Consider the following 25,559-nt stretch of genomic DNA (forward strand, 5'->3'; position numbering starts at 1 on the left):
ATTTCCTGGAAGTCTATTTCCTTTGCCAGACTGGGGAAGTTCTCCTTTATTATTTGTTCAAATACATTTTCCACTCGTGGCTGTTTCTTTCCCCTTTCTGGTACCCCTATAATCCGGATGTTGGAACGTTTAAAGATGTCCTGGAGGTTCCTAAGCCTCCCCTCATTTTTTTGAATTCTTCCTTCTTTTCTGTTTGGTTGTTTCTTTCTTCCTTCTGGTCCACTCCCTTGATTTGAGTCCCAGTTTCCTTTCCATCACTATTGGTTTCCTGTGCATTTCCCTTCATTTCAGTCAGTTTAGCCTTCATATGTTCCTCTAATTTGTGGCTAAAATCAACCAATTCTGTGAGCATCCTGATCACCAGTGTTTTGAACTGTGCATCTGAAAGATTGGCTATTTCTTGGTCACTTAGAATTATAGGCTCTGGGGCTTTGAGCTGTTCTTGAGTCATAATGTTCGGTCTGATTGCACCTGTTATGTATGAGGGGTGGAGCCTTAGGTGTTCACCAGGGCGGGGCGGCCCATATCTCTGGGTTGTGATGCTGTATGTGGGGGCAGGGTCAGAGAGGGAAAAAAGATGGCGCTTTGTTCTGATCCACTCTCTCTCAGATTTCTGTCCCCTTCTGCGGCTTCCCATAAGCTAATTGGGCCCCTCTGGTGCTGGTTCCCAGGTGTGTGGGCCCGTGTACTCTCCAGGACCCTGTGGATCTCTCCGACGAACTCTCTGTGATCCTGGGAGCCTCTTCCGGCCCCTTGACCCTGAGAAAGTCTTTCTAGTTGGTGCTTCCAGGCTCTAATTCCCATCACTGGGGCCCTAGCCTGAGTAGTCTGTCTCACTGTTCGCTCCTTCGCTTGGTTTATCTGCGTGCAAATGTGTGACTGTAGTCAGCCAACCACCCTGTGCCCTCACAGGGTCCGCCTGTTGCTACCCCACACTTGGGATCCACCAACCGCCTCCGCTCCTGGGTTGGTCAGACCAAACAATCTTTCCAGCTGGACCCCACTCCGCCACTGACTCCGCCCCTCTTACAGGTCTGGCTGAGTGGTTCGTTGTTGTCAGACTTCCGTACAGTTCAGTTTTCACTGTTTTGGCTGCGTTTTTGTTTCTAAAACTTCACAGTCTTTAAATTTAGTTGTAGGAGGGGGCACAGTGTTTCCACCTACGCGTCCATCTTGGCTGGAAGTCCCTACTTTATGGATAATGTCTTTTGATGCAGAATTTTAGATATTTGTGAACTCCCACTTTGTCAGTATTTTCTCTTGTTGGCTGTGCCTTTGGAGTCATATCCAAGAAATAATTGCCACAGCTAATGTCATGAAGCTTTGGTCCTGTGTCTTCTTCATATAATTTATTGTTTTAGGTCTTTCATTAAGGTCCTTGATTCATTTTGAGTAAATTTTTGTATATTTTGTATACAGGTAAGGGCCTAACTTTTTTTTTCTTTTTGCCCGTGGATATCCAGTTTTCCCAGCACCATTTGTTGAAAGACTGTTACTCCCCTATGAATGGTCTTGGTTCTCATATCACAAACTATTTGACCATATACACAAGGGTTTATTTTGGGGCTCTCTATTCCATTGGTCTGTTGTCAGCAATTTTCAACCTTTTCCAGCTCATGGCGCACATAAACTAATTACTAAAATTCTGTGGCATGCCAAAAAATATGTTTTTTGCCAATCCGTCGCAAAAAATAGGTCTTATTTTGATTCATTCATACCAGATGGCTATTGCTGTGTTGACCGTTGTCATTTTTTAATTTGACAACATAAGGGAAAAGTTGTCAGTGCCCCTGACTAAATAGTTAGGTAAGTTAGGTATTGCATTTTTTAAAAATTCTTATGGCATACTAGTTGAAAATTGCTCGTCTATGTGTCTCTTTACCCAGTACCACACAATTTTGATTATTATAGCTTTGTAGTAGTTTTGAAACCAGAAGTGTGACTCTTCCAGCTTTGTTCTTATTTTTAAGATTGTTTTGGATATTCAGGGTTTTCTGATTCCATATGAATGTTTGAATGGGTTTTCTATTTTTGCAAAACAATTGTCTTTAGGATTTTGTTAGGGATTGCATTGAGTATGTAGAATACTTTGGGTGGTACTGACATTTTCATAACATTAGGTACTCCAGTCCATGAATGTGGTATATGTTTCCATTTGTTTATGTTGTCTTTAATTTCTTTTAGCCATGTTTTATAGTTTTTATTGTGTAAGTCTTTCATGTCCTTGATGAATTTAGTTTCTAAGGTTTTTTAAAATATTGTGAATATAATTGTTCATGTGTAGAAATGCAACTGATTTTTGCATGTTAATTATTGATTTAATCTTCTTATTAGTTATATAGGTCTATTCAGATTTTCTTTCTCTTCATAATTTAGTCTTGGCAGATTTTTTGTTTCTAAGAATTTGTCTATTTGACTTTGTACTCTATTGCTTTGCTGAATTCATTTATTAGTCTACAATGCCATTTTTGGAATCTTTAGAATTTTCTACACAATAGACCATATCATCTGCAAGCAGAGATCATTCTACTTCTTACTTTCCAATTTGGATGCCTTTTGTTTCTTTCCTTTCCTTTTTTTTTTTTTTTTTTTTTTTTTTTTTGGCTGCCTATTGCTCTGGCTGCAACTTCAATACTGTGTTGAATAGAAGAGGTGAAAAGCAGGCATTCTTGCCTTGTTTCTGGTCCTAGAGGAATCACTTTCAGTCTTTCACCATTGAGTATAATGTTCACTGTGGTTTTTTTACATACATTTTTTATTATGTGGAAGTAGTTTCCTTCTATTCCTAGTTTGTTGAGTGTTTTTATCATGAGAGGGTGTTGAATTTTTGTTTTTTTTTTGCATCAGTTAAGGTAATCATGTGGGGTTTTTTTCCTCCTTCCTTCTGCTGATGTGGTGTTTTACATTGATTGGTTTTTGTACATTGAACCATCTTTGCATTCCAGGAATAAATTTCCCTTGTCATGATGTATAATGCTTTTAATATGCTGTTGAATTCTCTTTGCTAGGATTTTTGTATCACTGTTCCTTGGGGATATTGGTCTGTATTATTCCTGTAGTGTAGTTGTATGGCTCTGGAATCAGGGTTGTTATACTGCCCACATGGAATGAGTTTGGAAGTTTATCCTCCTCTTCAGTTTCTTCTGTTTTTCTTTCTTTTTTTTTGAAAAGTTTGGAAAGGACTGATATTAGTTCTTTAAATGTTTGGTAGAATTCACCAATGAAGCCATCAAGTCCAGGGCTGTGTTGTTGGGAGATTTTTAAATTTAATTTAATTTTTATTTTTTAAATAGTTAAAAAAAATTTTTATTTAATTGTTGTTCAAGTACAGTTTTCTGTCTTTTATTCCCAGCCCTGACCACCCCCCCAAAATAGTTTTTATTTTAAAATTAACAGTTGATGCACAATGTTATTAGTTTCAGGTGTACAATATAGTAAATGCACACTTATATCCCTTATAAAGTGATTACCCTAGTAAATATAGTACCCATCTGACACCATATATAGTTATTGCAATATTATTGGCTATACTTCCTATACAGTACTTTATAGCCCCATAACTCTACTGTAACTACAATTTGTATTTCTTAATCCCTTTACTTTTTTAATTCATCCCTCAACCACTATCCCTTCTGGCAACTATCAAAATGTTCTCTGTGTCAATGAGTCTATTTCTTTTCTGTGGTTTATTTTGTTTTAGATTACACGTATACGTGAAATTATCTGGTATTTGTCTTTCTCTGACTTATTTCAGTCAGCATAATACTGTCTTAGACTGATCATGTTGGGAGATTTTTGATTATTCAATTTTCTTATTAGTTACAGGTTTATTCAGATTTTCTTTTCTTTATAATTTAGTTTTAGTAGCTTTTTTGTTTCTAGGAATTTGTTTATTTCATGTAAGTTACCAGTTTGTTGACATACAGTTGTTGAGTACTTTCATATGTTGTTAATTCATCTTGTTTCTGTAGAATTGGTAGTAATGTCCCCACTTTCTTTCATGTTTTATTTGTTTCTTTTTTAATGTCCTGTGTTTAATTTCTGATTTTGGTAACTTGAGTCTTTTCTTTTTCTTGACTTTAGCAGACTTTATTTTGCAGGCAAGAATGCAGTAGATGACATAAGGGTAACCATTTAACTGACTTAGCAGTGGTAAGGAGACTCTCAGGCAACTGAAATTTCAAGAGGTCCAGGTTTAGGTCTAAGAAGATGTGCATAATGTAGTCATGACACTGGAGATTCTTGTAGCTGATGTTGTCAAATGACTTAGGAGGTGTAGCTGCTTGTGCAGGCTTTTTTGGTGGACTTTGCTTCTTGGGATTCAGTGGCAGTCTCTTGTCACTCTTTTCTGTTTCTAAAATAAGAGAGGCTGTAGAAGCAAGTCCTTGAAACATTCGTCCTTCTAGATGCATAGTCTTCAGCCCTCCAGCTTGTTCTTGCTGAAGCTGAAGGATGGTAGCCATTGTGGTGACGGGTGCTGTCCAGGCACAGGTGCTCACAACTGCTGTCTCAAATCTTCTATATCTTTCTCTCTCTCTCCCCCTTTTTTATAGTGCAAGAACTAGCTAAAAGTTTGTCAATTTTGTTGACTTTTTTGAGGAACCAACTTTTGATTTTATTGCTTTTCTCTGTTGTTTACTTTTTATTTTGCTTATCTGTTATAATATTTATTATTTCCTTCTGATGTATTTAGTTTTGTTATTTTTGATGAATTTATTATTTATTTTTAGAGGGTAGGGGAAGGGAGGGAGAAAGGGAGAGAAACATCAATGTGACAGAGAAACACCCATCAGTTGCCTCTCATATGCACCATGACCAGGGACAGAACCTGCAACCCAGGCATGTGCCCTGACCGGGAATTGAACCCGCAACCTTTAACTTTGCAGGATGATGCTCAAGTGATTGAGCCACACTGGTTAGGGCTATGTTTAGTTTCTTAAGTTGTGAATTTAGGTTGTTTATTTGAGACTTAAAATTTTTTTCAATTTATTTTTAAATTACATTTGACATACAGTATTATTAGTTTCAGATATACAACATAGTGATTAGACATTACCCTAGCAAGTCAAGTACCCATCTGACATTATATATGATTATTGCAGTATTGACTATATCTCTGTGCTGTACTATACATCACTGTGACTATTTTTATAACTGGTGATTTGTTCTTCTTAATCCCTTTTACCTTTTTTCTTTACGATTTTATTTATTTATCTTTAGAGGGGAAGGGAAGGAGAGAGGGAGAGAGATACCAATGTATGGTTGCCTCTCATGCGTCCCATGCTGGGAACTGACCTGCAACCCAGGCATGTGCCCTGACTGGGAATTGAACCGCGATTGTCTGGTTCGCAGGCTTGTGCTCAATCCACTGAGCTATACCAGCCAGGGCCCCTTTTACCTTTTTTACCCATTGCCTGCCAACCCCCCTCCTGTCTGGTGAGCAACAATTTGTTCTCTGTATCTGTCAGATTGTTTCTATATTGTTGGTTCATTTCTTTTGTTTTTTTAGCTTCCACATGTAAGTGAAATCAAATGGTATTTGTCTTTCTCTGTTTGATTCTTTTCATTTAGCATAATGTCATATGGGTCCATCCATGTTGCAAATGGCAAGATTCCATTCCTTTTTTTTTATGAATGAGTAATATTCCATTGTATATATGTGCCACATCTTCTTATTCATTTGTCTGTGGATAGACATTTGAGTTGCTTCCACATCTCAGCTATTGTAAATAATGCTGTGATAGACATATGGGAGCATATATCTTTTTGATTTAGTGTTTGGCTGTCTTTGGATAAATACCCAGAAGTGAAAATGCCAGGTTATGTGGTAGTTCTGATTTTAATTTTTTGAGGAATCTTCATACTGTTTTCCATAATGGCTGTACCAGTTTAGAATCCCACCAAATGGGCACTGGCCAGGTAGCTCAGTTGGTTAGAGCATTGACCTGATATGCCAAGGTTGTGGGTTCAGTCTCCAGTCAGGGCACATACAAGAAGCCACTAGTGAATGCATAAGTAAGTAGAACAACAAAAATTGATGTCTCTCTCTCTCTCTCTCTGAAAAGAAACACAACCAATAAAGAAAAAAAACCCCAAGAATCCCACCAACAGTGTATGAGGAGGGTTTGTTTTTCTCCACATCCTCGTTAACACTTGTTTATTGGTGACAGCCATTCTGAAACGTGTGAGGCGATACCTCATTGTGGTTTCAGTTTGCATTTTCCTGATGATTAGTGGCTTTGAGCAGCTTTTCATGTGTATACTGGCCATTTCTGTGTCCTCTTTGGAGAAATGTCTCTTTGTGTGCTCTGCTCATTTTTTATTTGGATTGTTTGTTTTTCTGGTGTTAAGTTGTCTGAGTTCCTTATATATTTTGGATACCATCTTCTCATCAAATGTGTCATTTGTGAATATTGAGTATAGCAACATTTTGAGTATAGCAACATACTCAAAATAGCTAAATCAATAGTTATTGTTGAAAATGAAAAATGTGTCTTTTGTTTTATGAAAAAGTCTAAACCAACTTTTTGGCTAGCCCATTATTTATTTTTAGGGAGGGGGAAGGGAGGGAGAAAGAGGGAGTGAAACATTGATGTGGGAGAGAAACACTGATTTGTTACCTCTCTTCTGAGCCTCAACCTGGGACCAAACCCGCAACACAGTCATACTCCCTGACCAAGAATCAGATTGCTGACCTTTCGCTTTGCAGGACTGTGCCCAACCAACTGAGTCGCCCCAGTCAAGGCAGCCAGTTATGATAGCCTTATATATAGTTTGATATCAGGTATGATACTTCTGACTTCATGCATTTTTCTCAAGATTGTTGTAACTATTAGGGTCTTTTGTGGTTCCATATATTTTATGATTATTCTAGTTCTGTGAAAAATGCCCTTTGTATTTTGGTAGGGATTGCATTGAATTTGTAGATTGCTTTGTGTAGTGTGGACATTTAATTCTTCCTATATTGTGATCATGAATAGGACGAATGTTAAAGGTATAGCCTCAACTTGTATCTTCTTCAGTTTCTTTCTTCAGTGTCTGTAGTTTTCCAAATCTTTTACCTCCTTACTTAAAATTATTCCTGGTATTTTTTTTTAAGATTTCATCTATTTATTTATTTTTTTCCTTTTTTTTATTTAATTATTTTTCAAGTACAGTTTTCTGTCTATTACTCCCATCCCATCCCACCCCCATCCTCCCCCCTCCCTCCCATTTCCACCCTTCTCAGTTGTTGTCCATGTATCCTTTATATAGGTTCCTCTAAATCCCTCCCTTATTTCCCCTGAAATTCCCTCCCCTCTCCCCTCTGGTCACTGTCAGCCTGTTCTCTATTTCAGTGTCTTTGGTTATATTTTGCTTGCTTGTTTGCTTTGTTGTTTAGCTTCCTGTTAGAGGTGAGATCATATGGTATTTGTCCTTCAACACCTGGCTTATTTCACTCAGCATAATGCTTTCCAGTTCCATCCATGTTGTTGCAAAAGGTAGGAGCTCCTTCTTTCTTTCTGCAGCATAAAATTCCATTGTGTATATGTACCATAGTTTTTTGATCCATTCATTTACTGACGGGCACCTAGGTTGCTTCCAACTCTTGGCTATTGTAAATTGTGCTGCTATGAACATTGGGGTGCATAGGTTCTTTGGGATTGGTGTTTTAGGGTTCTTAGGATACAATCCCAGCAGTGGAATTGCTGGGTCAAAAGGCAAGTCCAATTTTAGTTTTCTGAGAAAATTCCATACTGTTTTCCATAATGGTTGTACCAGTCTGCAATCCCACCAACAGTGGACCAGAGTCCCCTTTTCTCCACACCCTCTCCAACATTTGTTGTTTATTGCTTTGTTTATGATAGCCATTCTCACCGGTGTAAAGTGGTATCTCATTGTAGTTTTAATTTGCATCTCTCTGATAGCTAGTGATATTGAGCATCTTTTCATGTGTCTCTGGATCCTCTGTATGTCCTCCTTGCAGAAGTGTCTGTTCAAGTCCTTTCCCCATTTTTTAATTGGGTTAGTTGTCTTCTTAGAGTGAAGTCGTGTGAGTTCTTTGTATATTTTGGAGATTAAACCTTTGTCTGAGGTATCATTGGCAAATATGTTTTCCCATACAGTTGGTTGTCTTTTTATTTTAATGCTGTTTTCTTTAGCTGCGCAGAAGCTTTTTATTTTGATGAGATCCCATTTGTTTATTCTTTCCTTTATAGTCCTTGCTCTAGGGGACATATCAGTAAAAATGTTGCTGCGTGAAATATCTGAGATTTTCCTGCCAATGTTCTCCTCTAGGACTTTAATGGTGTCATGGCTTATATTTAAGTCTTTTATCCACCTTGAATTTATTTTGGTGTATGATGTAAGTTGGTGCTCGAGTTTCATTTTTTTGCATGTAGCTGTCCAGTTCTCCCAACACCATTTGTTGAAGAGGCTATCTTTACCCCATTTTATGATACTGCCCCCTTTGTCGAATATTAATTGACTGTAGAGAGTTGGGTTTATTTCTGGGTTCTCTATTCTGTTCCATTGGTCTATGTGCCTGTTTTTATGCCAGTACCAGGCTGTTTTGATTACAGTGGCCTTGTAATACAGTTTGATATCAGGTATTGTGATCCCTCCTACTTTGTTCTTCTTTCTTAACATTGCAGCTGCTATTCGGGGTCTTTTATGGTTCCATATAAATTTTTGAAGTGTTTGTTCTATGTCTGTGAAATATGCCATTGGTACTTTAATAGGTATTGCATTGAATCTGTAAATTGCTTTGGGTAGTATGGACATTTTGATGATGTTAATTCTTCCAATCCATGAACACGGTATACGTCTCCATTTGTTTGTGTCTTCCTTGATTTCTTTCTTCAGTGTTGTGTAGTTTTCTGCATACAGGTCTTTAACCTCCTTGGTTAGATTTATTTCCAGATATTTTATTTTTGTTTTTGCTATATCGAATGGGATTTTTTTCTATTCCTGGTATTTTTATTCCACCTTGCCATTCATTATAAATGGGATTTGTAAAAAATTTCTCTTTATGAGATTTGTTATTGGTATATAGAAATGCAACTGATTCCTGAATATTAACTTTGTATCCTACCACTTTAGGGAATTCACTTATTAGTTCTAACAGTTGCTTGTTGGAACCTTTAGGATTTTTTCTGTATAATACCATGTCATCTACAAATAATGACACTTTTATGTCTTTTTTAAAAGATTTTATTTACTTATTTTTAGAGAGAGGGAGAGGGAGAAAAACAGCAGTGTATGGTTGCTTCTCGTGCACCCGCTACCGGAGACCTGGCCGGCAACCCAGGCATGTTCGCTGACTGGGAATTGACGAAGCAACCCTTTGGTTCACAGACCAAGACTCAATCCACTGAGTCACACCAGCCAGGGCAATGTCTTTCTTTTTAATTTGGATGCATTTTATTTCTTGTCTGATTTCTGTGGCTAGGACTTCCAGAACTGTAATCAAAAAGTGAAAGTGGACATCCCTGTCTTGTTCTTGATCTTTTTCACCATTGAGTATGATATTAGCTGCAGATTTGTTACATTTGATCTTTATTTATACCCCTTTATAAGGGGTATAAATGGTGCTGGGTTGCTAGCATGCTTGGTAAAATCACCTGTGAAGCCATTTGGTCCAGAGCTTATGTTTGTTGGAATTTTTTGATTACTGCTTCAGTTTCATTAGGTGAAACTGAAGCAGTAATGTCTATTCAGAATGTCTGATTCTTCCTGATTTAGTTTTGGAAGATTGTATGTTTCTGGGAATTTATTAATTTCTTCCAGGTTGTCCAAACTGTTGGCATGTAGTTGTTTGTAATGTTTTCTTACACTCCTTTGTATTTCTTTCTTATCGGTTGTTATTTCTCTTCTTTTCATTTCTGATTTTATTAATTTGGGTCCTCTCTTTTTCTTGATGAGTCTGGTTAAAGGTTTGTCAGTCATTTCTATGTTTACAAAGAACGAGTTCTTGGACTCATTGATCTTTTGTATCATTTTTTTTAGACTCTATCTATTTAATGTGTTTCTGCTCTGATGTTTATTATTTCCTTTCTTCTACTCACTTTGGGCTTCATTTTTCTTTTTCAAGTTCCTTTAAGTGTAAAGTTAGATTGTTTATTTGAGCTTTTTTATTTGTTTGTTTCTTTTTTTTACTTTATTTTTTTAATATATTTTATTGATTATACCATTACAGTTGTTCTATTCCCCCCCTTCATTCCCCTCCACCCATACACTCCCTCCCCCACCATTCTCCCCCCTTAGTTTATAACCACGTGTCTCAAGTTCTTTAGATTCTATATTTCCCCCACTATTCTTACCCTCCCCCTTATCTATTTTCTACCTACCGTCTATGCTATTTTCTGTACCTTCTCCCCCCTTCTCCTCCTCCCACTCCCCTGTTGCTAACCCTCCATGCGTTCTTCATTTCTCTGGTTCCACTCCTAATCTAGCTGTCCTCTTGGTTTGCTTTTGTTTTAGGTGTGGTTGTTAATAACTGTGAGTTTGCTGTCCTTTCACTGTTAATATTTTTCATCTTCTTTTTCTTATATAAGTCCCGTTAGCATTTCATATAATAAGGGCTTGGTGATGATGAACTCCTTGAACTTGCCCTTATCTGAGAAGCACTTTATCTGTCCTTCCATTCTAAATGAAAGTTTTGCTGGATAGAGCAATATTGGTTGTAGGTCTTTGGATTTCATGACTTGGAATACTTCTTTTCAGCTCCTTCTTGCCTGTAAGGCCTCTTTTGAGAAATCCGCTGGGATTTCTTTCAGTGGGGACCTGCCTGGCCACTGAAATATTCCTTCGGAACTTCAGCTGCTGCCCGTGAGAACCCAGCCAGCCCTCTCTTGCACTTACTGCCAGTCTTGGTGTGGTGATGTGGTTTCTTCTGTCAAGTCCTTGGTTATAAGGCTTCACTCCAGCTTGTGTTCAGTTGATTATTCAGGATGATTTTTTGATAATCTAGTTGTAATTCCAGTTTGGTCCTGGGAGGAGGTTAGTATAACTTCCGTCTACTCTGCTGCCTTCTTGGATCCTCCACATACAGTCTTTATTATACTGTGGTATGTTCCTTTTATGATCCCCTTTGCTGAGAAATTGTTACTGTATTGGGTTTGCCAAAAAGTCTGTATGTGTTTTCCGAAAAATAAGAGACACATTTTTATTTTTACCAATAACTTTATTGATTTGGATATTTTGAGTATGTTGGCTATCTCCCACATGGTATAATGTTGATTATTCTCCATGTCTCAATTTGATTGCTATCAACTTCAACTGCTGTCTGCTTCACTGCTGTCTGCTTCAGTGTGTGGAACATCATCCAGTGAGAATTCTCCAGCTCAAAACTTCTCAAACCACTTCTAACACATTCGATCAGTCACAGCACCTTCTCCATATACTGCACAGATCATTTTTTGCATTTCAGTTGTGTTTTTACCTTTCTTGAAGTAAAACGTAATATGCTGAAAATGTTGCTTATTTTCTTCCATCTTCAATATTAAAATGGCTGCACAAGAATTCACCAAATTTGATTTTTTAAAAAATGCACACTGAGATGACAATACAATCTAATAAAATTATTTCAAATGAAGTTAAAGACAGCTAAGAGCTACTAGAGCCATCTTACGGAAAGAATCAAAGGGACTTTTTGGCCAACCCAATATTTCCTTCCTTTTACTCACTTTGGGCTTTATTTGTTCTTTTCCTAGTTCTTTTAAATGTAAGAGTAGACTTTATTTGAGACTTTTTGTTCTTCTTGAGTTTGGCCTGTATTTCTATGAATTTCCCTCTTAGAGCTGTTTTGGCTGCATCCTATTGATTTTGAATCATTGTGTTTTTATTTTCATTTTTCTCGCGGTATCTTTTGGTATCTTTCTTGATTTCATCATTAACCCATTCATTGTTTAGTAGCACATTACTTAGCTTCCATATATTCTGTGTTCTTTCGTTTTCTTCCTGTATTTGATTTCTCGTTTATACCATTGTAATCAGAAGATGCTTGATATGATTTCAGTGTTTTTATATTTACTGAGACTTCTTTTGTGGCCTAATGTGCTTTGTCCTGGACAGTGTTTCATGTATGCTTGAAAAGAATTTATATTCTGCTGCTTTTGGGTGAAGTTTTGTAAATATACCAAGTCCATCTGGCCTGATGTGACATTTAAGGCCTCTTTTTCCTTTTTGATTTTCTGTCTGGATAGTTTATCCATTGATTTCAATGGAGTGTTAAAGCTCCCTACTATTATTGTGTTACTGGTACTCTCTCCCTTATGTCTGGTAATATTTCCTTCAGTGTATAGATGTTATAGATGTTTACCAGAGTTATGTCCTCTTGTTGTATTGGTTCCTTTGTCATTAAGAAACATCTTCTTTGTCTCTTGTGACAGTCTTTGCTTTAAGGTCTGTTTTGCCTGATAAAAGTATTGCTGTGCCAGCTCTTTCTTTATTTCTGTTTGCATGAAATATATTTTTCTTTCTCTTAACTTTCAGTCTATGTGAGTTTTTGATCTAAAGTGGGTCTCTTATAGGCAGCATATGTTCAGGTCTTGTGTTTTTAATCCATTTAGACACTCTGTGCCTTTTTATTAGAGCACTTAGTCCATTTACATTTAGGTAATTATTGATAGATGTAGTTTGACATTTTATGTATTTTTTATAGTTGTGTTTGTAGTTCTTCTCTGTTCCTTTCTTATTTTCTTGCTCTCTTCTGTTTTATGTTTATAAATTTCTATGGTGTTATATTTAGTTTCTTTTCTTTATATTTCTTGTATATGTCATAAATTTTTGTTTTTACCACGCAATTGATGGTCACTTAAGTTGGAGCACATTTTAAAATCACTACAATTTTTACTCACTCATTCCATGTTTGTTTTTGTCATTTTAAAATTTCTTTTGTGTGTATCTATTAATTTATTATTGTAATTATACATGATCTCCTGTTTTTGCCTTTTAACGTTTATACTAACTGGGAATCAAACCACGATCGTGTGGTTCGCAGGCCCATGCTCAATCCACTGAGCTACGCCAGCCAGGGCTGTTGTTAGTACTTTTAATATAGCATCCCACTGTCCTTTGGCCTCCAAAGTTTCTGATGGGAAATCTGATAATTTTATTTATTTATTTTTATTTTTTAAACATTTTATTTATTTCCTTCCAGAGAGTGGGCAAGGGAGGGAAAGAGAGAGGGAGAGAAACATCAATTGGTTGCCTCTCACATGTGCCCTGTCCAGGCACGTGCCCTGACTGGGAATTGAACCGGTGACCCTTTGCTTTGCAGGATGCTGCCCAGCCAATTAATCCACACTGGTCAGGGCTGCTGCTAATTTTATTGAAGAGCTATTGTATGTGACAGTTTTCTTCTTTGTTGATGGTTTCAAGATTCTCTCTTTGTCTCTGGTTTTAGAAGCTTGATTATAATGTCTCACTATAATGACCCATATAGTGGGTCTCTTTGATTTCATCTTTCTTGACGTTCTTTGAGCTTTTTGCATTTTTCAGTTACAGTTGACATACAGTATTACATTAATTTCAAGTGTACAACATAGTGATTCGACATTTATAACTTACAAGTGATCATCTATATAAATCTAGTACTTATATGATAGCATATAAATAGTTATTACAATAATACTGACTATATTATGCTATACTTTTACATCCCTGTGACTATTTTGTTAACAACCAATTTGTACCTTTTAATCCCTTCCACTTTTTAACCCATCTGCCCAAGCCCCCTCCCATTTGGTAACCATCAAAATACTCTGTGTCTGTGAGTTTCTGTTTTGTTTGTTCATTTATTTTGTTTTTTTTATCCCACATATAAGTGAAATCATGTTATTTGTCTTTGTTTTATTTTACTCAGCCCAATATCATCTTTGTCTATCCATGTTATTGCAGGTGGCAAGATTTCATTATTTTTTTATAGCTGAGTTATTACTTAGCTGTAGTCCATTGTATATGTGTATTACTACTTTTTTATCCATTCATCTGTTGATGGACACTTAGGTTGCCTCCATGTCTTAGCTATTGTAAATAATGCTGCAATAAGCATATAGATGTATATGTCTTTTCAATTTAATGTTTTGGGTTTCTTTGGATAAATACCCAGAAGTAGAATTGCTGTGTCCTTCTTTTTCTCTTGTTACAGCCTTTGCCTGAAAGTCTACTTTGTCTTGCATGCTACCCCAGCTTTTTTTGTTGTTGTTGCCATTTTCATGAAATATCTTTCTCCATCCCTTTTCTTTCAGTCTGTGTGAGTCTTTTGATCTGAAGTGAGTCTCCAGTAGACAGCATATGTAAGGGACTTGTTTTCTTCTCCATTCAGCCATCATATGTCTTTTGAATGGAGCATTTACTCCATTTACATTAAAAGTAATTGATAGATATGTAGTTTTTGCCATTTTCATATTTTTTATCATTTTCCCCCTTTTTCATCTTAAAGGAGAGTCCCTTTAATATTTCTTACAGTGCTGGTTTATTAGTGATGAACTCCTTTAGTTTTTTCTTGTCTGGGAAGCTCTTTATCTGTCCTTCAATTCTAAATGATGATAGTCTTGCTGGGTAGAATAATCTAGGTTGTAGGTCCTTGCTTTTCACCGCTTTGAATAGTTTGTGCTGCTCCCTCTGGCCTGCAAAGTTTCTGTTGAGAAATAGCTGACAGTCTTAGGGGAGCTCCCTTGTAGGCAACTAACTGCTTTTGTCTTGCTGTTTCTAAGATTCTCTCTTTGTCTTTAATCATTAGCATTTTAGTAAAAAGTAAAAGATGTATATGATCTGAAGAGAAACCAACATACAACCTTTAGCATTTTAATTATGACCTATCTTGGTGTGGACCTTTGGGTTCATCTTGTTTGGGATGCTATGCTTTTTGGGCTTGTATATCTTACTTCCTTTGCTAGATTAGGGAAGTTTTCAGTCATTATTTCTTCAAACAAGTTTTTAATTCCTTACTCCCTTCCTTCTACTTCTGGCACCCCTATGATGTGAATGTTGGTATGCTTGATGTTGTCCCAGTGGCTCCTTAAACTATCCTTATTTCTTTTTTCTTTTTGTTGTTCTGATTGGGTGTTTTCTGTTACCTTACCTTCCAAAGCACTGATTTGATCATCTGCTTCATTAATCTGTGTTGATTCCCGCTAATGTATGCTTTACAGCAGTTACTGTATTCTTCATTTCTGACTGTTTTTTAATGTTTCTCTCTCCACTTTTATGTTCTTTATCTCTTTGTTGAAGTTCTCCCTGAGATCAGCCAGCATCCTCAGAACCAGTGTTTTGAATTCTGCATCTAGTATACATTGCTAGTCTCCATTTTCTTCAGTTCTTTTTTTTCTGAAGTTTTATTCTTGTCTTTTATTTGGAATTTTTTTTGTGTCTCCTCATTCTGGCTGCCTTCTTGTGTTTGTTTCTGTGTAGTGGGTAGAGGTGTAACATCTCCCAGTCTTGGTAGAGTGCCCTTATGTAGTAGGTGTCTTGTGGGACCTAGTGGTACAGTCTCCCAGTCACCTGAGCCAGGTGTGTCCCTTGTGAGGGTTGTGTGTCCCTCCTGTTGTAGGTCTTGATTGCTGTTGTCATGTTAGTGAGAAGGACTGATCCTGAAGCAGTTTAATTTTGAATACTGTCTATGAATATGGTGGAGGAACTGTTGTACAAGGGGTGGACCCTATAGAGTAGGATTTGCAGTAGTGGAGCCTGGTGCCTGCTGAGACTATCCTTTGAGTGTGTTGTTAGTCGGGGTGGTTGGGTGATGCTCTGGTTTGGTCTGAAATTGTCCACCAGATGTGTTGGTTTGGGGCCTCTTGGAAGGTGCTGGCCAAGGTCAGTCACTGCTTGTGCCCAGCCTGGGGCTATCTGGTATGAACTACAAAGTGATCTACAGATGGTTGCCACTGTGCTAATTTTAGATGTGCCTGAGAGGGCAAAGCTGAGAACTGAGGTTGGCTGTTCGTAGTGTATGGCTTTGGCCTACTTAGCAAGAGGTGTAGGGCACACAGAGGCCAGATGCTGCTGCTTTTGGGTTTGTGAACCTTTTTTTTTTAAATATATTTTATTGAGTATACCATTACAGTTGTTCTATTCCCCCCCTTCATTCCCCTCCACCCGCACCCTCCCTCCCTCACCATTCTCCCCCGCTTAGTTTATAACCACGTGTCTCAAGTTCTTTGGATTCTATATTTCCCCCACTATTCTCGCCCTCCCCCCTATCTATTTTCTACCTACTGTCTATGCTATTTTCTGTGCCTTCTCCCTCCTTCTCCCCCTCCCACCCCCCTATTTCTAACCCTCCATGTGTTCTTCATTTCTATGGTTCCACTCCTGATCTAGCTGTCCTCTTGGTTTGCTTTTGTTTTAGGTGTGGTTGTTAATAACTGTGTGTTTGCTGTCCTTTCACTGTTCATATTTTTCATCTTCTTTTTCTTATATAAGTCCCTTTAGCATTTCATATAATAAGGGCTTGGTGATGATGAACTCCTTGAACTTGACCTTATCTGAGAAGCACTTTATCTGTCCTTCCATTCTAAATGAAAGTTTTGCTGGATAAAGCAATCTTGGCTGTAGGTCTTTGGATTTCATGACTTGGAATACTTCTTTCCAGCCCCTTCTTGCCTGTAAGGTCTCTTTTGAGAAATCCGCTGACAGTCTGATGGGTACTCCTTTGTAGGTGACTGTCCCCTTATCCCTTGATGCTTCTAGGATTCTCTCCTTCATTTTGGTCTTGGCTAATGTAATTATGATGTGCCTTGGTGTGTTCCTTCTTGGGTCCAACTTCTTTGGCACTCTCTGAGCTTCCTGGATTTCCTGGAAGTCTATTTCCTTTGCCAGACTGGGGAAGTTCTCCTTTATTATTTGTTCAAATACGTTTTCCACTCGTGGCTGTTTCTTTCCCCCTTCTGGTACCCCTATAATTCGGATGTTGGAACGTTTAAAGATGTCCTGGAGGTTCCTAAGCCTCTCCTCATTTTTTTGAATTCTCATTTCTTCATTCCTTTCTGGTGGGATGTTTTGTTCTTCCTTCTGGTCCATTCCATTGATTTGAGTCCCCGTTTCCTTTCCATCACTATTGGTTTCCTGTGCATCTCCCTTCATTTCAATTAGTTTAGCCTTCATATGTTCCTCTAATTTGTGACTTTGTTCCTCTAATTTGTGACTATAATCTACCAGTTCTGTGAGCATCCTGATAAATAGTGTCCTGAATTGTGCTTCTGAGAGGCTGGCAATTTCTCGGTCGCTTAGAGTTATTGGCTCTGGGACTTTGAGTTCTTCTTGTGCCATCTTTCGGGTTGTTCGTGCCTGTTCCATAGCAGGATCAGAGCCCTAAAGTGTTCACTAGAACAGGGCAACTAAGTCGCTGGGTTGTGACGTTGTATGTGGGGGCGGGGTCAAAGAGGGACAATGGCTCTCACTGGTATTGCAGGGCAACTAAGTCGCTGGGTTGTGACGCTGTATGTGGGGGCGGGGTCAAAGAGGGACTATGGCGTCCTGTCCGCCGCCTGCCGCCACGGCCCTCACCGGTGCCGCAGTTGCTGCCGTCACCAGGACCACGCGTTTCGTCCCACTGCACGCGAGTGTGCCACCGCCATCAGCCCTCGCCCCCTGGGGCCTGCGTGGTCTGTCTCACTACGAGCGAATATGCGCCCGCGGTCTGCCCCGCACCCCAACTGGTTCCCGTCTGCCTGCGCACCTGGGTCGGGGGCCCTGTCCTGCCCGACCCTGCTCGCTGCTGGCTCCGCCCCTCTTACCGTCCCCGTTGAACGGTTAGATGTAGTCGGACTTCCGTATAATTCAATTTTCTGTCCTTTGGTTGTGTCTTTGTTTCTCCAAACCTTTGTTGTATTCAAACTTGGTTGTGGGAGAAGGCACAGTGTTTCCACCTATGCCTCCATCTTGGCAGAAGTCTCCCCCTTTGTTGTTGGGTTTGTGAACCTTTAAGACAGGGGTGTCAAACTCATTTTCAGTGGGGGCCACATCAGCCTCGAGGTTGACTTCAAAGGGCCAAAATAATTTTAGGGCTGTATAAATAAATGTAACTGCTTCCTAACTGTTATGGAATTGAAATTACATTTGGCCTTTTGAAGGCAACCACGAGGCTTATGTAGCCCTCGGTGAAAATGAGTTTGACACCCCTGTTTTAGCAGAACATCTGAGACTCCAGCTGCCCTCTGTCTTACTTAACCCCAAATCTGCTAGTTTTCACAGCCAGAAGTTTGGGGACTTCTATCCTGGCATTGGAACTCTGGGCTGGGGATCTTAGTGCAGGGCGGGAGTCCTTGCTTTTTAGGGGAGACTGCTATAGCCAAGCTATCCCTCCAGACTTTTAAATACCATACATGGATGTGGGACCAACCCATTTGGCATCTGTGCCTCTCTTACCAGTCTCAATATGGGTCCATGTGCATTATCTTCTGGAGGGCAGGCCTTTTGCCGTACAGGCTTTCTCTGCTAGTTCAATGTTTTGGGAACCCATCTGTATCAGTGTACCAGCTGGCGTTGCTATAAGAGGCTGCATTTGGCTTCAGTGAATTTTTTTTGAAGATTCTTTCAACCCATTTGCCCATTTCATGATGGGTGATTTATGAGTGCACCTGCTCACATGTGACTGAGTGTTTTGCAGTTTTTGACCAAAAACAGCACGATCCCTGTGCCCCACCTTACCTATTCATCCAGTTTTGCCCCAAGGAACTTTTTTTGTTTCTATGGATGAAGAAAGTCTTCAATGAAATATTTTGCTAGTGTGGAAAAGATGAAATAAAACCATCAGAAGCACTAAAAAGGCATCAAAATTGATGCGTTAAAAAACTGTTTTGAGCCGTGGAAAAAATGTCTTGATAGATGTGTTGCATCAAATGGAGAGTACTTTGAAGGTGACTGAAGTTTAAACATGTAAGAATAAATACACAAATTTTTAAAAATATATTTCAGGGTTTTTTTCCACCCTTGTATGTTGAGCTGTAGCACTTCTGCTCAGCTATACTGCAGGGGTCATAAATGATGGGTGCTCTGTAGTTTAGTTGTAATTTTTTAAAGTAATTTTTAAATTTAATTATTGTTCAAGTACAGTTTTCTGTCTTTTACTCCCATCCCAGCCCACGCCCCCCCTCCCCAGTGCTCCCCACCTTCCTCCCATTTCCACCCCTCTTAGTTGTTATCCATGTGTCCTTTATACTAGTTCCTGTAAATCCTTCCCCTTTTTCCCCTGAAATACCCTCTCCTCTCCCCTCTGGTCACTGTCCCCATGTTTTCTATTTCAGTGTCTTTGTTTTTATTTTTGCTTGCTTGTTTGTTTTGTTGTTTAGCTTCCTGTTAAAGGTAAGATCATATGGTATTTGTCTTTCAACACCTGGCTTATTTCACTCAGCATAATGCTTTCCAGTTCCAGCCATGTTGTTGCAAAGGGTAGGAGCTCCTTCTTTCTTTCTGCTGCATAGAATTCCATTGCATATATGTACCATAATTTTTTGATCCATTCATTTACTGACGGGCACCTAGGTTGCTTGCAGCTCCTTGGCTATTGTAAATTGTGCTGCTATGAACATTGGGGTGCATAGGTTCTTTGGGATTGGTGTTTTAGGGTTCTTAGGATATAATCCCAGCAGTGGAATTGCTTGGTCAAAAGGCAGGTCCATTTTTAGTTTTCTTAGAAAATTCCATACTGTTTTCCACAGTGGTTGTACCAGTCCGCAATCCCACCAACAATGGATTGAGGGTCCCCTTTTCCCCACAACCTCTCCAACACTTGTTGTTTGTTGCTTTGTTTATGATGGCCATTCTGACCAGTGTAAAGTGGTATCTCATTGTGGTTTTAATTTGCATCTCTCTGATAGCTAGTGATATTGAGCATCTTTTCATGTGTCTCTGGATCCTCTGTATGTCCTCCTTGCAGAAGTGTCTGTTCAAGTCCTTTGCCCACTTTTTAATTGGGTTCCTTGTCTTCTTAGAGTGGAGTCGTGTAAGTTCTTTGTAGATTTTGGAGATTAAACCCTTGTCTGAGGTATCATTGGCAAATATGTTTTCCCATACAGTTGGTTCTTTTTTTATTTTAATACTGTTTTCTTTAGCCATGCAAAAGCTTTTAGTTTTGATGAGACCCCATTTGTTTATTCTTTCCTTTATGTCCCTTGCTCTAGAGGACATATCAGTAAAAAAGTTGCTGCATGAAATATCTGAGATTTTCTTGCCAGTGTTCTCCTCTAGAACTTTAATGGTGTCACGGCTTATATTTAAGTCTTTTATCCACCTTGAATTTATTTTGGTGTATGGTGTAAGTTGGTGCTCGAGTTTCATTTTTTTGCCCGTAGCTGTCTAGTTCTCCCAACACCATTTGTTGAAGAGGCTATTATTAGTCCATTTTATGTTGCTGCCCCCTTTGTCGAATATTAATTGGCCATAGAGATTTGGGTTTATTTCTGGGCTCTCTGTTCTGTTCCATTGGTCTATGTGCCTGTTTTTATTAGTTGTAATTTTGATGTGGGTGTGGAAGTAGGCAACTACAGTGTTTTTCTACCCTGCTATTTTTACCAGAAGCCTTATTGGAGATTTATATTTATGGTTTTTCATCACATTTTGGAAGTTTTCAGCCATTATTTCTTCACTATTCTTCCTGCTCCTTCTTTTACTCTCCTCCTCCTGGGACATCTTTAGTGTGTGGTGTCTATGCTGGTCTGCTTTTCTTCAGTTTTTTTTTCTTTTTGTTTCTCAGACTTGATAATTTTCACTCTTCCATCTTCAGGTTCACTGCTGCTTTTTTCTGCCTGCTCACATATGCCTTTGAAACCCTTTGTGAATTCTTCATTGCAGTTATTGTAGTTTTCAGCTCCAGAATTAGTATTTTTTGTTTCTTTTTAGGTTTTCTTTCTCTTCATTGATATTTTCATTTTCTTCACACATCATTTTCTTGATTTTCTCCACATTTTCCTTTAGTTCTTTGGACTTCTTTAAGACAAATATTTTAAAGTGTTTGTCTAATATAGCTGTCATTTGATCTTTTTCAGGGACACTTTCTATTAATTTTATTTATTTTTCTTTGGGTTGCATTTTTCTGTTTCTTTCTATTCCTTGTGGTTATTTTTGTAGAACACTAGACATTTAAATTGAATAATGTGGTAACTCTGGACATTAAACTCCCCCTCCCCAAGGATTTCTTCTGTTGCTGCTGTTATTGTTGTTGTTGTTATTATTATTATTATTTTATTGTTTAGGCTGTCTATGTGCTGAGGTTCAGCCTGAGGTATAAATTTAATGTTTTCATAGNGGACACTTTCTATTAATTTTATTTATTTTTCTTTGGGTTGCATTTTTCTGTTTCTTTCTATTCCTTGTGGTTATTTTTGTAGAACACTAGACATTTAAATTGAATAATGTGGTAACTCTGGACATTAAACTCCCCCTCCCCAAGGATTTCTTCTGTTGTTGCTGCTGTTATTGTTGTTGTTGTTATTATTATTATTATTTTATTGTTTAGGCTGTCTGTGTGCTGAGGTTCAGCCTGAGGTATAAATTTAATGTTTTCATAGGTCTTTTCTGAGACTTTTCTTGGGCATGCATAGTCACTTCCTAATTTTACCCATGTATGCACTTGTTTTGAATGGCCTAGTATTTAATGTTTGGCTTCCAAAACAGGAAAATTGAAAAAATGAAGAAGTTAAGAAAAGGGCACTGGCCCTTTAAATTTCCTAGCAGTCACTTTAACCAAAGGGGCAGGGGTTTTCAGCAATGGCAAGAAGAGAAACAATGGCTACCCTCTGTGATCAGAAGCAGCAGTCAATAATTAGAGCACAGGTCCCAGATATTTGTAGAATGGCGTTCTTTTCTCCACCCTAGATCCCACAAGCTGTAAGCAGACCACCTCTGGGGATTGGTGCACAGCTGCCTACTCTGGAGTTAGGGGATGGGTAACTGCTGCTGTTGCTAAGAGCTGAAATTGCCTTAAATTAACCCACAATTATCCATCCAAGCCTTCCTGGGAAGTTGTAAGCTTTGAACAGGCTCTAGAGTTCCAAAATAAGTACATCAGAGAGATTTTGCCAGTGCAGTTGTCCAGATGGGGAGAGGATTAATTCTGGTGCTTCCTGCGCTGCTATCTCCCAGAATCCTCTACTGGAGCCAGTGTTCTTGATTAGGCTTGACTCTTCTGTAGGTTGGACAAATCATGAGCCTTTTCTTGTTTCAATGTTTCATTTGTAGTTGGAATTGATCTCTCTTTACAGATGGGACTCTTGAAGGTATGAAGGGAAAGGCATAAAGATAATTTTGTTGATATTCTCTGGAAAGAGATATGCTGTGGGTCAGTACACATTTTACTCTTGGAAGGAATGAAAATCAGCAATAAGAAAAGCACTGTTGCCTTTTATGATTTTTCATAAGAAAAATCACTGTGGGAAATTTGTGTGTAGTGCCATAGTTTTTTGTTGTTGTTGTTGTGGGAAATTTGTGTGTAGTGCCATAGTTTTTTGTTGTTGTTGTTGGTTTTTGTTTTTGTTTTTTGGTAAATCCTAGACTCTTGGCTTTCAGGTGGTCAGCACTGCCAATTTTGATCCTCTCACCAGCAGTGAAGTAAGTAGTACTCTGACATTTAATGAGTAGTAGGTACTGGATACCAGGGGTGGTCGGAAGCTCAAGAAGCAGAGTCCTTGCTTTCAGAGAGTTTACCCAAACTGCCCAGTGTTCTATGTTTGTTTCAGGACTCTGTTTAAGGAGAGCAGAAGGGGCCATGGGCACCTGACATCAATCCTGTGAGTGTCTCATTGTTTTTATTTCTCAAGACTATTGTCATTTTTATCTCCTTGGTGGATCTCCTCTAAATCTTTACTGTGTTCATTTTGTACAGGGCCAAGAAGAAAGTAATAGCTCCTTCCAAAATCAAGGTGAAGGTGAGTCAGCCTGCTTGGATCATGTGCCATCTGTTCTCATCTTTGTCCAGCCATGCTCATGAAACCTCTTGAGTGACCATGGCAGCTCATTGAGCTTTGCTGGTCTGGGTAGCAGCTCTTCAGGATGGCACTCTTGGGGCTGTACCCAGAGGCAGGCTAGGCCCACTAGAGGGGCCTCGGGTTGTTGGCAGGGCAGAGACCTGAGCCAGGGCACTGAGTACCCTCTATCTTCAGTTCTAGGAAGCAGTACCCACCTGGCCAGTTTCCCAGGCCATTGTGGGGTTAAATGAGGTCTTCCTGAGAGGCTTCTGAGGAGTGAAAAGCCCCTGCTTATGTGAGGGTGTTGTATTGCGATGATCTTTTTATGGAAGAATACACTTCTAGCATAGTTCAGGTTAGCCTATAGCTACAGCAGAAAGGACAGATGGCTTTGTTGAGTTTACCTAGCAGAAATGAAAGAAAGTACAATGGTTAGAAAATGGAGACTGAAGAGGACCATAGGTATTTCAGAAACCTCTCAATGTAGTAGAAATTCCTGTTTTACTAAATTTTTACCAGTTCCTGAGACTTTATAATGCTCTTAACCGTGGCAGACCAGCCTTGGAGAATAAGCTGTGCAAACTGTTTATTCCTAAGTATCTGTCGAGCTTCTACAATGACTGAGACATACTGCATTTAGCACGTGAGGTGTAGACGTGATCCAGGAGATCCCATTCCTACTCCCATGAAAGGACTTTTCTTTTGAACCCCTGAGGAGACAGGTGTTGGGAAAAACTAAGGAGGAAAAGGAAACTAATTCAAGGCAGTTTCCCTGCCATGCATCACTTTCTGATTACAGCTGAGGGAACATGTCTCAGTTCTGAGAAGTATGAGTGCCAGTAGGGAGAGTGTCTGCTCAAGTCTTGCATTTTTTCAGAAACAGAAAAAAGAAGAGTTTCCCTGTGGGTGTCTGTGTACTTAGCACCAGAGCATGCTTGGGTTAGCCCAGCCCCAGCCAGCTGGACATGTTTAAGTCCACATAGGCCTGTCATCTACTCTCTTTCCCTTTGACTGTGATTATACAGGAGGGCCTAATTTTGGGACCTTGTGGTGTTCTCATGCTTGCATTCTCACAACAGGGCCAGTGTTGGCATCTTTGGACATTTCTAAACATCAGCATTTCTGCTTTCCTTTAGGAATCATCTGCTAAGCCTGATAAAAAGGTTTCCATCCCATCAGGCCAGATTGGCAGCCCTCTGGCTTTGCCTTCAGAACACCCGGGAGGAGGCCTGAGCACTGGAGCTGCAAACAGGGAGCTGCCATCCCAGGCACTGGGCAACCTTGTGAATCCTGCTTCTGTCAGCCTGGAAGACTCATTGGATGGAGACATGATTCATAATTCAGCCTCCTCCTTGGAGGCTGTGTCCAAGGAACTGACTGTGCTGAACAGCAGACCAAGTGGGAGCTCCGAGTTCACACTGCCTGCAGCCTCGAAAGCACCTGCAGAGAAAGTTGCAGGTGTTTTATGTACGGAAGAAAAAAGGAACTTCCCGAAGGCTAGCCCTTCTGCCCCACCACCTTCTAGCTCACTGCAGTCACCCCTCAATTTTTTGGCTGAACAGGCTCTGGCACTGGGGCAGTCCTCTCAGGAGAAAAAAACAGAGAGTTCTGGCTACAAAGAGCTTTCCTGTCAGGCTTCCCTGAGCAAGGGTCTGCCAGAAGGGCATCAGTCCAAAGCAAAACACCATGGTTTGCCACGGACGTCTCATGCACCCCAGGCATCAGCTCCTGTGCCTGGCCCCCAAGTAAGAGTCTTTCATGCAGGCACTCAGCAGCAAAAGAGTTTCACACCCCCAGCTCCATTTGTCAGTAAGCTCCAGGGCCCAAAGCCTTCCTCCCCACAGTGTCATCGTTCCCTCCTCCAGCTCGTGAAAACAGCAGCCAAAGGCCAGAGCTTCCATTCCTCCACACCAGCCTCATCAGGAGGCACATCAGCCTCCAGCAGCAGTTCTCATAAGGCCCCAACCTTGTCCTCTGCTGCCCTGAGCCATCCAGCAAAACAGCACTCAGCCAGCTCTTCAGGGCCATCTTACAAGAATAGCCCCTTTGCCGGCTCTATCTCTAAACACGGGATTTCTTCTGGCACTTCTTCCTCTGGAGGAACACCAGTCCAGAGCTCCACTTCTGGGAATCTGCTCCCCAGTGCACAGCCTCCCTCCACAGGACAGCCTGCCAGCCGACCTGTCCCAGGCTCTGCAGTGAAAAAACCACCTGTTTCCCAGAAGCTGACCCTGGTGGCCCCTCCCGGTGGTCCAAATGGAGATTCTAGTGGTGGGACGCAGGGAGTGGCCAAGTTGCTGACCTCCTCCCTGAAGCCCAGTGCAGCTAGCAGCGTGACATCTTCTACCTCCTTGCCAGTGAGTGTCTGGGTATAGCAGCTGCCCCCATGGGTCTTGCAGACAAGGTTACCTGCCTTGCCCTGGTCACACAGTGAGAACTGACATTGAAGGTCTGGTAGGAACAGTAGGCTCAGAAATCAGAAGGACTGGACTTCTTGTTTTCTGGTCTTATCTTTCCTGTTGGCAAGAATCCCAAGAGAGCCTGAAACTGCATAGGAGGATGAGGACTGGTCGGCACTGTGTTTGCAGGGAGGCTATGAATCTGAGGGGTTGGGGGATGTGGAAAGAGCCACAAAACTTTCCCTTCATAGTTTCCTACCAGTCCATCTCTCCA

The 25,559-nt window shown here is 39.8% G+C and overlaps 1 protein-coding gene across 7 annotated transcripts in view; it reads left to right on the forward strand.

The window, feature by feature from the left end:
- Nucleotides 1-25,559, forward strand: part of UBN1 (ubinuclein 1) — a 58,099-nt gene that overhangs the window by 27,082 nt on the left and 5,458 nt on the right. For all 7 annotated transcript variants that reach the window (XM_037029917.1, XM_037029916.1, XM_037029912.1 and 4 more), the window contains 3 exons: nt 22,659-22,709; nt 22,805-22,847; nt 24,023-25,243. In XM_037029917.1, the coding sequence (XP_036885812.1) occupies nt 22,659-22,709; nt 22,805-22,847; nt 24,023-25,243 (1,315 nt within the window). The remainder of the gene's footprint in view (nt 1-22,658; nt 22,710-22,804; nt 22,848-24,022; nt 25,244-25,559) is intronic.

This window comes from Sturnira hondurensis, unplaced genomic scaffold (genome assembly GCF_014824575.4).
Source record: "Sturnira hondurensis isolate 20B ecotype Veracruz unplaced genomic scaffold, ASM1482457v3 Scaffold0020579, whole genome shotgun sequence".
Taxonomy (NCBI): Eukaryota; Metazoa; Chordata; class Mammalia; order Chiroptera; family Phyllostomidae; genus Sturnira; species Sturnira hondurensis.